Source organism: Lithobates pipiens, unplaced genomic scaffold (assembly GCF_037356315.1).
Source record: "Lithobates pipiens isolate NorthernLeopardFrog02 unplaced genomic scaffold, aLitPip1_a1.2 Scaffold_8, whole genome shotgun sequence".
Classification (NCBI taxonomy): Eukaryota; Metazoa; Chordata; class Amphibia; order Anura; family Ranidae; genus Lithobates; species Lithobates pipiens.
Window position 1 is genome coordinate 581014614 of NW_027507903.1, and position 15346 is coordinate 581029959.

A 15346-nucleotide genomic window follows, 5' to 3' on the forward strand; every position below is an offset into this window, starting at 1 on the left:
ATTTTTTTCTGCATCATAACTGTTTTCTTCTTTGCTGAGGATACTTGTTTAATATAATTCATGGTGTAGCCTTAATTGTCAATTATGTCAAAGGATGTGGTTTTTGCAATCCTTTCAAACGATGAGCGGCTGCATTGTAGTGAATTGGGGTTGTTCACACGAGGGCTTTGTGCTTGGGGCTATTTTGAAACTGTCCTGGTCACTTTGTGTTCACTTCTCACGTTTGGCTATAGAACCCTATTAAAATTTAAAGCCTACTACACACCACTGTGTGTGTGTTTGTTTTTTTTTTTTTTTTTCCCCCCAACTCGGCAGGTTGAACAAAAAAGACCTGCTGTGCTATTGGGTTCTAAAAAAAAAAGGCACGTCCATCCCCCCACCCCCCACCTTAACACTCCAGTCACTGCCATTGGTTGAGCACTGATCAGTAGCCGGTCAGCTGCTGGCTTTCCAGCATGCCAAACAGCCGGCTTCTGTCAGACCAGCTGCCATACACTCAGGCCAAGTGTCGGACGGTTTTTATTGAACTGGCTGATGCCGCGTAACGTATTGGCCCATGTGTACTAGACTTAAGTGTATGCATAAGGTTCATGTGGGTAGTATTCTCAAAGTGAATCTGAGATCAAGAATGCAACGACAAGCTCTGAACATGGCAAGGGAAAGTTCAACGCTAACCATAGAAAGTATGTTACTGAAGTAGTTGATGCTTGGAGCAGACTACCAACACAGGTAGTCGGTCAACAGTAAGTGAATTAAAACATGTTTGAGATAAAAATAAGTCTGTATCAGGACAAAATGGTGAAAGGCTAAGTTAACCTTCCTGGACATGTTGGACCCTAAATACGGGCTTAACATGTTCAGCATGCGCCCCCTCACCCCCTTCCCTGTCACTGTGGGCAGGGGATCCTCTCCTTGCACCCACTCACAATTTCTAAAGTGTGTCCATGAAGGGCTCTGCACACATAGCCATATCATCCATTCTGTTTCCAATGAATGAATAGACAAGTACCATCATCCATTACGGCTGACAGCTTGTAATTCTCAGTGAACTTTGAAGACCATGGTAAGCGCACTCGTAGTCCATTGCTTTTCCTGCCCTCAAGTATAACTGCCTTCCCGTATCGGAGGTACAGGCATACAGCTATTCTGAGAGTCTGCAGGAGCCTGGCCTTGCACCTGCAATCTTCTGATCACCGGTGCAATGCTTTGCAGGCTTCATAGAAAAAAAATTAAAATTTATTTCACCTGCAAAAAAACATTTTGTAAACCCCCCAATTTTGCACTACTCCTTTTAAAAAAGATGGGGGGGGTTGCAGACTTTGTCCGGTTGTGTGTGTTTTTTTTTTTTTTTGCTGTAACTCTGTTGCTAAAACATGGAAGGTAAACCTTTTTGCAGGCCAGTTAAGCTGCATTCTCAGACATGTGCTGCTTTTTGAAATTGCTTTTGCATGTGAAAGGGTTTTTTTTTTTTTTGTCCCCCTCCCTATAGATTGACATACCTATTATAATTTTGCTGCTGCTAGTTTGTCTTTGGTATGTTCATAGTGGCTTTTCTTGATAATTGTAGCGAGCATATACTCAGCCATGTTTCTACCCTCCATTTTATGACCTCCCGCTTACTTTGGCTCACTTGTCTTGTCGTAGGTTGCCTAGTGTTCTCCGCAGTTTGCTGTTGTCTGTCTCTCTATCAGTAACTTCTCTCCTGTGTTTTTCTTTGCACTGTCACTTATGACCCACACTCTTTCTCTCTGCATCCTCCACGATCATCACTCGCTCCCCCCATTCTTTCACATGCCAGCTGTTATACCGAGCAGCTCGTCCCAGGGTGGGTATTCTGCACGTCTCCTGCTTGTGTGTGCCCCTATGTAATGTCACCCTGACTGCTTGTCTCCACCCTGGATTGCATAGCTAGTTCAGTTGTATAATTGTAAATCTTTAATTAAAAAAAAAAAAATCTTGTGGCTTTATTCAAACTGCTTGTTACTAATAATTGATTGGGCTTATTACATGAAGGAAAGCAAAGGGCAGTAACCAAAACCAACCAGTATTTTTTAAATGTAAGTCATTGCTACAAACTAAGCATGTATCAGTCAGATGTCCTGATTTGCATAGCTATTGTTGGTCAGCGCAGGATTAAATCCCATGGAGCATCATAAAGGCAAATTCCTCTCCAATAATTCAGGTGTTGGTTTCTTTTTTTGGGCTAAACTAGCTTAAAGCCCCTTATGCGACAGAAATGGATGTGTTGAGAAGACCTTGCGTTAACAACCTCCATGTATAGTTTTAACTCTACATTCCTGTTACGGCCCATTTCCTTGTTTGATACCAATGTTAGAGGGAAAAAAGTGTTAAAATTAGAGGGAAGGATAATGGAAGTGTTTTAGTCGTCGTCTTTGCTGCATGAAAAGGATGTGCAGTGCTTCTTAAGACTGGGGTCCATTAAGTAATTAGAGCTACTAATTGCTTTAAAAAGTTGAGCAAGTGCTTTGACTTGACCCGTTTTTCATTTATTCACAGTTCAAAAGCATCTTAACTACAGAAAAGATCATTAAAATTAGTGCATGCCACTAGCTGATATGGAAAAGGCACTGCACTTTTTCCTGATTTAACAAAACTGGATTGCTACATTAAGCCATTGTACCTCACAGTATAGTAACCAATGTCTGTGCTTTGTTTTTCTCTAGTGCCCAACAAAGAAGCACGCAGCTCAACAAGAAGAGAGCTGTCCCTAACCAGGTAATCTGCACACCATGCAAGGCCACCCGCCATCTGCACAGCCAAGCTTATACTTGTCCTTCATTAAAGTGTTTGTAAACCTGAGTCATGGCATTTGAGCAAAGCACACGTCTGCAGTGTTATCTCTCTGCAAAGCTCTAAGTGTGGTCTCACTTGTTATGAGACTTTTCCCAACACATGAGATAAGGGATAAGGCCTATTCACAACACAGTTCCTCTGCTGTGTGAAGGGAGGAGGTGTTCCTTTCCTCCAATCAGCTCTCGCACACTAACTGCAGTCTTCCCGCCCCCTCCTCTGTGCTGCTGACAGATGAAGAAGAAAGATTTGTAACACTATCTGCACTTTTGAAAGGGTGTAGAGATGGGGGAAGACTGCAGATAAACGAATCGAATCTCTGTGGAAGGATTTGTTAATCTCGGTCTATCACCTGAGGCTGTTCACTTGGTATTCCTGAGGGGTTTACATCCACTTTAAGAATATGGCACAGGCGATTCCACCTTTAACTTGGCTCACTGCACCATTTCTCTGACCTTTAATCCGTGTCTGAATAAGGACATGTTCTTTTGTCTTAAGGAACCCCCCCTCCTTTTTTCCTCCTTCTCTCATGCTGCAGGACAGTATGGTCGCTGTGGGAGAAAAGAACACCTCTTCCTTCAGACATTTTATAGTTTATATGGATAAGACCTCAAATGGCAGATAGATCTGAGGGCACCTTTATATCCTACGTCTATTCCATAACCAAGTTGATTTTTCATTTGTATCAAATTCAGCATTTGTCAGGTCTGTGGCAGTATTCTGGGAAGCCATTTTGTCTTGCACAAGAGCTCAAAGGATAGCATGACTCTGGAACCCCCACAATGCACTGCATCTTTCATACTCTGTCCTGTCTGACATTCTCACACCTCTTCTGAACTTACCAAACTGCTGTGTTCTTTGCACGTGCATTTTTAATATTAAAAATTGGCATGTACTGATATTTATTTTTATTTTTTATTACTGACAAAAAAAAATGTTGGTAAAATGGGAATTTAAATATTAACTGTGTATTAATTGCATGTAATTTTTTTCCCTTTCTTCTTTTTGCTGCTATTCCATTCTGTTTTATTCTCTACATTCTTCATTCTCTCCCTCCATAACTCTGTTATCATAAAAATTCACCCTTGTTCCTGTATTGTATACTCCCGCATCCTCCTAATCTCACGGCTCCTTATCCCAAACTCAGGGAGAGATCTTGGTAAGTACTTGCTGCGTGTGAGTAACCATGCTTTAGCCAAAGGTTAACCACCTATTAGTAAAATGGGGTAAAGGGTAAAAAAAATACATTTTGTTTATAATTGCACGGTTGTTGGCTTAATCATGCCTTCAGAAAAATCATGGATCTTATTTTTCAGTTTCTTGTTCTATCATACATACATTCAGTTATCTCACTTGAAGTTAGAATATAACTTCCCCAGCTTTGGAAGGCCTAGTACTGCCAGGTTCTTTCTCATTGGAATGACTCGGGAAAGCTGAAGCAGATGAAAGTCTTACTTTACTCATTTACCTTCCCATACTGAATATTTTCTTTAACATAACCCCCTTCTCTTGATAATTTCTGCTGCTAACGAAGACCCACTGAGATTTTCTTGTCGTGCTGATCCGGTGGCTTCAGGCTTTGAGTCATTGATTTGGAACAAGTATTGACACTTGCTGACCAGCGACGTACGGGTACGTCGCCAGACCTCAAGTGGTTATATCGGCAGCTAAAGAAGTCCAACCCCTACCGACCACCCCCCCCCCCCCCCCCCCCCTTTTTTTTTCTTTTTTTTTTTTTCTTTGAGCTGACAATTCTCTTGTAAATGCAATCCTAGTGGCTAACTAGCTGCTGGGTTGCTTTTACAAGCAGCAGAGGGGGGACTAGTTCTGTGTCACGTTATTGTTCAAATACAAATTTATTCGAGCAGCTGCTCACGGATGCTTAGCGTTGCCAAATACATACTGGACATCGAGTCCAAATCCACTGTTATCTGTTTGGTTAAAGTGGTTGTAAAGGCAGAAAGTTTTTTTTTTTTTTTTTGTTTTTGTTTTTGTTTTTATGCACTAAGATGAAAAGCCTTCTGTGTGCAGCAGCCCCTCTAATACTTAGAGGTCTGTCTAGATCCAGCAAGAGAGACTTGGCTGTCTGGGAGTTTCCCTCCTCATTTGGCTAACACGGCAGCGCTATTGGCTCCCGCTCCTGTCAATCAAAGTAAGTGAGCCAGTGAGAGAGAGGGTGCGGCTGTGGCCCCGTGTGTGAATGGACACAGGGAGCTATGGCTCGGGTGCCCCTATAGCAAGCTGCTTGATGTGGGGGTACGCAACAGGAGGGAGGGGCCAGAGCACTGAAGAGGGACCGGAGAAGAGGTGGATCTGGGCTGCTCCGTGCAAAACTACTACGCAGCTAAGTATAATGGGCTTGTGTTTTTTTTGTTTGTTTTTTTAACGGGGAAAAAAGAACGAGTCTTTAGTATCACTTTAAGCCCTGATGAAGGGGATGGAGTTGCAGCACTCCAAATTGGCTTTGAAAGCAATCTATCATTGGAATAAACTTGTGCTTGGACTTTAATATTTAGGTGAGATGCTTCCATTCTAAGTTTACTTATCGTAACCCAAGGTGATCGTGGAAGCACACAGAGCAGATTGTATTTTTCTGCCCGCAGGGAGTGGGCATCTGACATCGCACACTTCATTACAGAGTAGAGAGTAGTGTAATCTGAGACCTGAGTGGAGGGGATAGAAACATTCACTTCTACACAGCCTCACTGGGCAACATGCAGATCATCATCTCAGTGAGGTTGTTAATCACCTGCTATGTGCATCACCAAGGATTGCCTTGTGTCACTTTAAGGCTCGGGTCACACCTAAACTGGCTGCGGATCACACAGCAACACTGTCCGTCTCAGTTTTCCGTTTTAGGGATGAACCACGGCAGAAGCTTTGCCTGAATTCAGCCCTGAAACGGAGGCAAAGACGCACAGCGTTTCTGTGCAGTGCGCTCCACAGCCATCCCGGCCACGTGAACCGGCTCCATAGAGGGCCGGGCATATTCTCCTGCTATGCAAATTGGATGCGAAGAAACCCGCATCCAATTCGCATAGGTGTGTGAACCCAGCCTTGAGCTCAACTCAAGCTTTGCCCCTGTCATGTGAGCCCGTTGTATGTAGCTGAGGCAGCATACCGCACTTTGTTATGGGTGCTGTCTCATACCTGGAACACACTAGCTTCTCTCTCTGGTGTTTAGCCATTCAGAGAAATTAATACAAAGCTTTCTCTGGCTGAGACAGAGGGGCGGGCTGATGTCACAACCTCTGACTCCGCTAATCAGAGGAAACTTTGTATTCATTGCTAGACTACATCCCGTTCTCTGATTGGCTGCTCATGTATTCCGAATGAGACCGGAAGTCTCGGCTCAAACCCGGGACACAGTGCGGTGTTCTGTCTGTAGCTGTAGTTTATACCGTACATCCAGTGGCCTCACATGTTGGTGAGGGACATGGTTCATTTGGGCCAGCTTGGCCCGAAAGCGTTTAGCTTTAAACGCCAATCAGAGCAAGTGTCACCATTGAAAGCTATCCTCCCCCTAGGGACTACTTTTACATTTTTGATTTTTTTTTGGTTCCTTCCTTTTGTCCCGGTGATGGACAGGACACAGTGAGTATCATTACTGGGGACACAGTGCTACTGTACCCTAAATAAAAAGTCTTTAGATTATTTTAAAGTGTAGCTTCACTCAAAAGGAAGAGTGCTGCTTTAAGTCCTCCCACCTCCTCTACCTTTATTTGGCTTGCCATATTTTTGGGGGAGGGGGTTCCTAGTTTTGACGCACGCCGACCTGAGCAGGATCCCCCCCGATTCTTCAGGGACACCTCACAGGACCTGGAGGACTGCGGGACCTTGTGCAGAGTGACCCATGCAAGTACACTGAGCAGCCAGCTATGCCGCTTTCAGCTACAGTTGCTGGCGCTGGGAACCCCAAGGCTAGTCAAGAAATTTCCCAGATGAGGACAGTGCTGGATCCCAGGAGGGCTACGTGTTCTTTTTATTATGTCAACACCTACATGATTTGTAGCGGTTGACTTTCCTAGAGTGAACAACCACTTTAAGCAGAGGAGGAATGGGTTAGGGCTTCTTTTATTCAGTTGTAGAGGACAATCCAGGAAGAGTATGTGAAGGGAAATTTCCTTAATGGGACCCAGATGGCAGTAAAACCTGACCATGTTTCTAACCCTTCCCCACTCTTTACCAGTAACCAAATGTTTGTTTAAAAAAAAAAAAAACCCCATTGCTTGTCACACATTTTAAAGAAACTTGACATCCAGCAGGGGGCATTGTTCTCCCTAAGGAAAATGAATGAACAAATAATGTTAGAAAAATATCCATTATTGCATGACAAGCCTTGCACAGCCTGTAATTATAATTCTTGGTGTAGTTTGCTTGGAGGAATGCTTTCTCATTTGCATCTCCCCATAGACATTTCTGTTTGAATTCTATCACGAAGCGTGGTTTTCCTTCAGTGGCTAAAGAATGGTTTGTCTTGGTGCTGAATCACAATTCAGGATTGCTTTGAACCTGTTGCGTTTTCTGTGGAGTTCTCTCTCCCTGTCCTATCTCACAATCACCTATCCCAAGATACAAGATGGACTGCTTGCACAAGGAAGGAGTTGGCACTGATATTAATCAGGGGCAATGTCGGGCTGAATCCTGCAGGACAAGGGGCTCTTGAGGGGGAAAAGCAGCAAACTTTAAAAAGCCACCTTTTAAAATCTAAAGGAACTTTATTCTGTTTTGGGTAAATGTGGGAGATGTCTGCTTATTTGTTTTTAAAGTTATAAGATCCAGCACTATCACATTTATTGTTGCTTTACAACCTCAAACTCCACCTCGGGTGTCAGGACATAATCAAATGTTTATTCTGGGGTCTGTGGCTCACTAGGCAGTTAATCATGGATGACGGTGACATCTCCAAATCTTGTACTTTCAGAGACAAGTCGGCTGTAGGAGCTCTAGTATTGACGCAGTTTGAAGCAAATCTGTGCTTTGTTCATACAGGGCAAACCAATAGGTTTGCTTTAAGGCCTCCTACTCCAGCAGTACATTTCTTTGGTCAGCCACATAAAGAAAACACCCGATACTTCTGGGTATAGAGGAGCATGTGACTTGCTCCCCTTCCTCCAATGGGACAGTCCTGGTGCTGTGTGGATACCCCAGTGATGTCACAATGGTTTGGGGGACAGCGTATTGTAAGCTTCTGCTAGAGAAAGCTTACACAGTAAGCTCAGTTATTTCCTTGTGCCCAGTGGCTGGGCTTGAGTGGTGGAGGAGCAAATAAAAGATAAATCTATGCTTTTGGATACCCTAAAGAGCGCTGTACTGTGCAGAAGCAGATGCCTGACATTGCCCTGAACCAATATTGGACAAAATTTCAGATTTTTATGAAGAGTGGACTGATTTCTGCAACTGTTAAGGGCACTGGTGGGATCATATGTTTAAAGGTGGAGAGGCATTTCAATGACTTCTGCCATGTGTTATGTGCCTGGTTTGTGGATTGGTGGACTTTATTGGCTTATGCTTAATCATTAAGACTATATATATATATATATATATATATATATATATATATATATATATTTTTATTTTTTTATTTTTTTCATCTCAAGTCTTATGTGAGTGTGGAGAAATTCCTGTTGAATACTTTCATAAATAAGTGTTAATCGTTTATTTTATCAATTAACAAATTGTAAGTTAAGAGAAACCCAATCAATATTTGGTGTGCCCACCCTTTGCCTTCAAAACATGAATAATTCTAGGTACACTTGCACACAGTTTATGAAGGAGGTAGGTTGTTCCATACATCTTGGAGCACTAACCACAGATCTTCTGTGGCTGTAAGCTGCTTCAAATGCTTCTCTAGTCATCCGTATGACTTGATGTTGATCAGGGCTCTGTTGGGGCCAAACCATCACTTCCAGGACTCCTTGTGCTTTACATGGAAGATGGATCTTAATGACGTTGGCTGTATGTTTGGGGGGGTTGTCCTGCATGGTGAACAGTGAAGCATGGTAAAGGTTCCTTGCAAGTTTGTGGCTGCATTTCTGCAAATGGGGTTGGAGATTTGGTCATGATCAGCCTGTCAGGTGTCAGATGTCATACCTTCAGGGAGGCAAGTAATTGCCCCCAAATTTATTCTGCAGAAGGACAACAACCACAAACATGCAGCCAATGTCATTAAAGTGGTAGTAAAGTCTTCTTTTTTATTTTACCTGTAGGTAAGCCTATAATGTGGCTTACCTGTAAGTACAGTAAATATCTCCTGAACCTGCACCGTTTGGGGGATATTTACTTTAGTAGCAGTCGGTGCCATCACACAGACCTATGCACATTGCACTCTCAATGGACGGAATGCTGTCCATTGGGAGAGCTGTGCAACGGCCGTGAGCGATAACGTTGCGACTCAGTCATTCAAATGGCCGGAGCATGCGAACCCAGAAGGAACACCGGGTGAAGATGGAAACCCTGTCAGCGGCGACAGAGCGCCTCTGGATGGCTTAGTTCTGATGCAAGTACGCAATGAATACTGGCACATTATGAAATTATTTTGCAGGGAGTTCTGGAAGTGATGGTTTTTGCCCCCACATAGCCCTGATCTAATAGTCTGTGATTTACATGAAGAGACCGATTAAATTTGAGGCTGCTGACATCCACAGAAGATCTGTTGCTGGTTTTCCAAAATGGAACAACCTACCTGCCAAGTTCCTTCAAAAACTGTGCAAGTGCACCTAGAACAAGTGCCGTTTTGAAGGGAAAGTGTGGTCACACCAAATATTGATTGGATTTCTCTTCTGATCATTTATCTTACATTTTGTTAGAGATCATGCATTTACAGCATTGTTTCACACAGTACTGTATATAATGCACAAAGGTGGAGGCTGTAGATCCTGTAGTTGGGCCTACCAATGATAAAGGCTTGGTAACATTTTAGAAAAGTGGCGCAGGCCTCATTTCATTCTCTCTGCATCCACGCTGGTTGCTGCATGTTGGGCTGTAGAAGTGTTGATTATGAGATGTAGCTGTTGAGCACCTCTGTAGCATCATGGTAAATGATTCGAACTTTTCCACAAGCTAGAACACCGGTTTGATTTTGGGCCTTTTGCACCATAATGGGCTAAAGAAATCTGGTTCTTGTTGACCATCGTAAAACAAGACCCCAAAACAAAAGGGAAAATGGAGATGGTGGATATGAGCAGCAGTAACAATTCTTCCACCCACAACAGCGAAAGGAGGGTCAGGAGCATTGGGAAATTTATTTGTAACTTTGCTAAGAGCATTGGTATGCAGCAACCAGAATTCACTTTTCAACAGCTTAGGGGGAATTTGAACAATAGCTGTATTTTACAGGATATCACTAGCCATTTGACTTGGGTCATTTTACACTTTTTTTGGTCTTAAAGTGGAACTCTGAGCAAAATAAATTGCTTATACTGCATGCTTAACACAATGCGTTTCCTGTGTCCCCTCCCTAACCAAATGTTTTTTTCTGGCTCATTTTGTCCATAGTTCTGCTTTAATACACAAAACCTTAAACTGAAATAGCTTTATTTGAAGCATATTGTGGTTGGGTAATGTGTCCTTCTCCAAGTAAGTTTTGTTAAGCACAGACAGATCAATGGTATTGCTGATTAGCAGCCAGTATGCTTTTGTTTTACCGATCTCTGTATTAGGTGTCAGCTAGGATGGGATTGCAGGAGGGAAAAAGGATGACCTTTTCCCTGTAATATTTATAGCAAAGTCTGACCATACATTGTACAATTTTCCTTTTAGAATTACCAAAACCATATAATATAAGGTCAAACCTAAACACTTGCAATTTGTATGCGGTCAGGCAGGCCTTTGCACTAAAGGTAAATCAAAAGGTAATAAGAATATTTGTATAATGTATGGTCAGTTTTAGTTGCACAAGTTCTGGTTTTTGAAAAGGGAACAGCCTTATAGCATTAGATTATTTCATTTAAATATTGCGGTTGCTGCCATTTTGTTTCCCATCTCCCACCCCCATGTTGTACATTTTCCCACGCTTTCTCTCTCCAGGTGATTAGGAGAGGTTGGTTGACCATCAACAACATCAGCATCATGAAAGGAGGCTCCAAGGAATATTGGTTCGTGCTGACAGCCGAGTCCTTATCCTGGTATAAAGATGAAGAGGTAAATTGAGACCTTGTGGAGGAACGCAGTATATTTGGGTCGTATTTTGTAAAGATGTGTTGAACCTGAACTCCAGGCAGATAAAATAGGACAATAATGCTGCTATATATTAAAGCGGGGTTCCACCCTAAAGTTGAACTTCTGCTAATCGGACAACCCCCCCCCATCTCCATAGAGACTAATTGATTTCCCCCCCCCCCCCCCCCCCCCCCCCCCCCCCAACGTTTTGTAGCTTGAAGCTTCAAGCTACAAAACGCTTAGATGTGAATGGGGGCCTGAGTGATATCAAACTATAGTTAAAACCCAAAAACATTTTTAGCAGCTGGCCGCAAAACTTACATTGTTTTCAGCTCCTCGATGTAGTAAGTTCACCTTTTTCTGCATTTTAACCTGGTCCCCTGAAGGTGACTCCCCTTTCTGCTTACCAGGGTGGCTCCTGTGCTTGCATGGTCTTTTGCAGCCGTCCTCTGGTGCACACTCCAGGGAAAGCACTATGTAAGCACACACTGTACACAAGATTGAAAGCAGCTCCATTCATTTTGTAAATGGCTGGGGGTGCAAGCACTTGGCTATATAAAGGAGGATGATCATGTGACTTGAGATGCAGTGGGTGTGTGCTACCTGTTGTTGAAGTGCAGGAAAGTGTAATGGGATATAAGAGGCTGCGGCTGCCATTGGATCATTATCAAGTGTTTATGGAGCATATTAATACCATTTATTGCCCTGTGCTTCATGTATATACAGGACAATGTTTCTGGAAAAATTGACTTTATGCTACCTAACCAAATCGGAGAAAAATCAGGTCTCCAGTCCCACCAGAAAGGGTTATACAGTGTGGCAGAGCTACGTAAATGTCAGGTCTAGATTAAAAGGGGGGGGGGGGGGGGGGGGATGGGGGCGAGAATAAGCTGGTAGGTAAAACTGCTGCCTTATATGTATTTTGCCTGTTTATTTAGCCGTTTGCCTGGAGTTCAGCTTCACCCTGGTTAAAGTAGTTTAGTACCATGTATTTCCAGCGTGTACCTTTTTGAATGTAGTCGTGCATATGGCAAATCCACAGATTATGATGGACCAAGATTCATTGTAGAGCATCAATGACTCCAGCTAATTACATCCAACTTCTGTGATTTTTTTATTTATTTTTATTTTGTGATTCTGGTTTTCTTTGAAGTTGTGTAGGAGAAAATGAACTTGAAAATCAGTGGTGCTCCAGATGAGGGGGGGGGGGGAGATTTTAAAAGCCACAAGGGAGATCCTTCAAAGGGTAGTACTAAGTTGAATGTATGGGAAAAGTTAAGTCAAATAGTGTAGTGTATATACTCGCATGCATAAGGTTGCTTGATACCCATCCTAGGGTTGAGCAATGGATTTTGGCACTTGTGGAGAATGACTATCTCCATGTGGTGTGGGTGGTTGAAATAGATGTTCTTCTGGGTTTTCTGGAATTTCTTGCACCATGCTAGGTTGCTATCAGATCTAGTGAGCAATAGTAGACAGAACAAGGCCCCAAAATGGAACCAGTGTGTGGTCAGCAGAGACGAGGTCAAAAGAAAAGGTGCCTTTTTTATTTATTTATTTTAAGTGGGTTCTTTGGGAAGGTTGGTATTGATCATGGAAAGAGCAAAACGCCATTAACATGTTTCATAGCTCTTTAATGGCCTCTTCATCAGCCCAAGGTGTACGGTACACTTGGTGGGATCTGTGTGCATTTCTTCAGCCCAGAGTTTACAGTTTTCTCTGTATACTCTGGGCTGAAGGAATGCACACAGATCCCACCAATTAAAGTGTACTGTACACCTTGTCCTGATGAAGTGGCCACTAAACGCGTTGATGGTGGTTTAAACTGTCGTTTTTATGATCTGTAAATGCCAACCTTTCTAGAAAATACACTTGGAAGCACCTTTTTATTGAATGGGCGCCTCAGCTGACCACACATGGTTACATAGTCGGTAAGGTTGAATAAAGGCCGTAGTCCATCTAGTTAAACCTGTGTGTGTGTAAAAATCATTTCCCATATCCCCTTATTTTGTTTTTGCTAAGATGCAAGTCCAAGAGTCATTTAAATCTATCCATACTTCTGGTTCCATTTTGGGGCCTTACTCTTGACTTGAAAATGTCCTTCAGATGCTCTGCTTGTCTCTTAGAGGTTGTAAACCTGAAAAAAAAACCTGAGACAAAGGTATAATGAGCTGGTATGCATCGCATACTAGCTCATTATGAAATGCTTACCTTGGATCAAAGCTGTTGCAGTGGCTCCCACACACCACTATGACTGGTGAAATGTCTTCTGGAGTTAGCTCTGGGTTTGCAGGCTCCGGCGCTGTTGGCCGGAGCCGCAATGACGTCACACATGCACATGGGAGCCGCCGGTCATGGCACGCTGCTGAAGAAACGGCATGAGCAGACCATTTCCTCAGTACGCATGCACCAATGACGGCGCAAGCGTATACGGTAAATATCTCCTAAACCATGCAGATTTAGGAGATATTTACAGTACCTACAGGCAAGCCTTATTATAGGCTTACCTGTAGGTACAAATGATTGTAACAGGGTTTTCAACCACTTTAAAGAGGAAGTAAACCCTGATGGGTTTACTTCCTCTTTGTCTCCCTGCAAAGGTAAAGCATAATGGGCTAGTATGCATTGCATAGTAGCCCATTGTGTGTCACTTACCTGACACAGGAGCCAGCGAAGTCACCGCTGTCCCCTGTAGTCCGGAGCATCCATCTTCTTCCAGGTATCGCTGCTTCGGCCACTCACACCGCCGGAGCAGCGATGACATTACTCCCGTGCATGCGCACGGGAGCCGCCACTAATGGCATATCGCCGTTAGCAGCGGCATGCTGCTAACGGCGATAGTGCGCCTGCTGTCACTGTCTTATTTACTTAAAAAAAAAAAAAAAAATATCCTAAACCGTGCAGGTTTAGGAGATATTTCTTGGACCTACAGGTAAGCCTTAATCTAGGCTTACCTGTAGGTCAAAGTGGTTTGTAAGGGTTTACAACCACTTTAAGTCTGTTATATATTTTGTGACTGGCAGCTGCGGTAAAGTTAGGATGACTCCAGCAGCCATTTTGTTCTGTACATTTATAGTCTCCATTTAAGGCCTAATGCACACTGGGCATTTAACCCCAGTGCTCGAGATCAAAGAATTTTGGTGCAGGCGGAAGGCTTAGGCGTACATTGTTGGCCCCTGTCACCGGCAGCCCGTAGAACTCGGAGACTAAGTTGCCGTGGCTGGACGGTGTGAACGTTTAAGACAGTATGTGCCCAGGGATGAATGCCCGGAACACAGGCTGATGCATTCTGGGCATTTCTCTCTGGACATATACTGCCTTAAACATTAGTAACACTCGGTGCACCATCCAGCCACAGCAGCTCTCTGCTTCTTTATAGATTTTGCCTAGTGCCAAAAACACAAGGATCTCGTGCATTGGGGCTAAAGACCTGGTAGCCATGAGGTCCTTTTGTTAGCCTTGTGAACCCTCATGGTGATCAGTAAAATATAAAGTGGGACAAGGAGGGCACAGTGACTTGGAGAGTCATTTGAGGATGACGGAATGAGGAAAGGACATTTGATATGCAGAACTGGTGTGACTGACAGATTGCATTTGCAGCCTTTCCTATTTGTAATTCTTTTAGTGACATATTATAAATATATACCGTTTTTGGACTAGTGAAGTGTGTTAGATGGCAAACCGTTCTGGTAGAAAAATTAGCTGTAGTCTCAGCCTTGACGTTGAAACAGACACCTAAATAACATGATCTAGCTACACAAAAGAACAGATTTTGTTTTGGAATGTCACTGTAAGACTGAAAAACAAAAAAGAAAAAATAGTAATGTCTTTTTTAGAACACATTTTAAGGCAGTTGCATTCTAACATGAACTCACACACATCTGCTTGCCATGTGTCTCCTGTTATCTTCATTGAGGTTCTGTGTGTCTTCTTGTCGATGGTTGTCCATCCCAGTTTAACCAGTGTGTAGACTACTGTTCACTCACAGTCCAACGAACACGTAGTCTGAACACTGGGAGAACGGGGTCAGGCTCTAAATTGCAGAATCCCAGCCGGCGACGCTCAAGAAAATTCCTCGCCACTTCCTGTGCCTCACAGAACTGCAGAATAGTCATGTCTTTGTGCCCGTCTGACCACCAGATGTGCGCCCGCCTTTGTTAGCGGAGTTAAATCTTCAAAATAACTTCTCCAGCAATTCGCCCCTAGCAATTTGGTGACCTTGGCGTCTAAGACTGACCCTGAGGTCCTGTTAACCCTGTATGCCACTATCCTTAACTGGACCCAATTTTTTAAATCTAGAGCAGTAAGCAGTCTTATTAGCAATGCAACAAAGGGGCTGGATTATGAATAGTGGATCAAAGAAAACTATCAGAAC

The 15346-nt window shown here is 43.2% G+C and overlaps 1 protein-coding gene across 3 annotated transcripts in view; it reads left to right on the forward strand.

The window, feature by feature from the left end:
* DNM2 (dynamin 2) overlaps positions 1-15346 on the forward strand; it is a 176333-nt gene that overhangs the window by 115683 nt on the left and 45304 nt on the right. For 2 of the 3 annotated variants that reach the window (XM_077470271.1, XM_077470273.1), the window contains exons 13-15: positions 2685-2736; positions 3959-3970; positions 10840-10953. In XM_077470271.1, the coding sequence (XP_077326397.1) occupies positions 2685-2736; positions 3959-3970; positions 10840-10953 (178 nt within the window). The remainder of the gene's footprint in view (positions 1-2684; positions 2737-3958; positions 3971-10839; positions 10954-15346) is intronic. The other variant, XM_077470272.1, reaches the window with a different exon arrangement.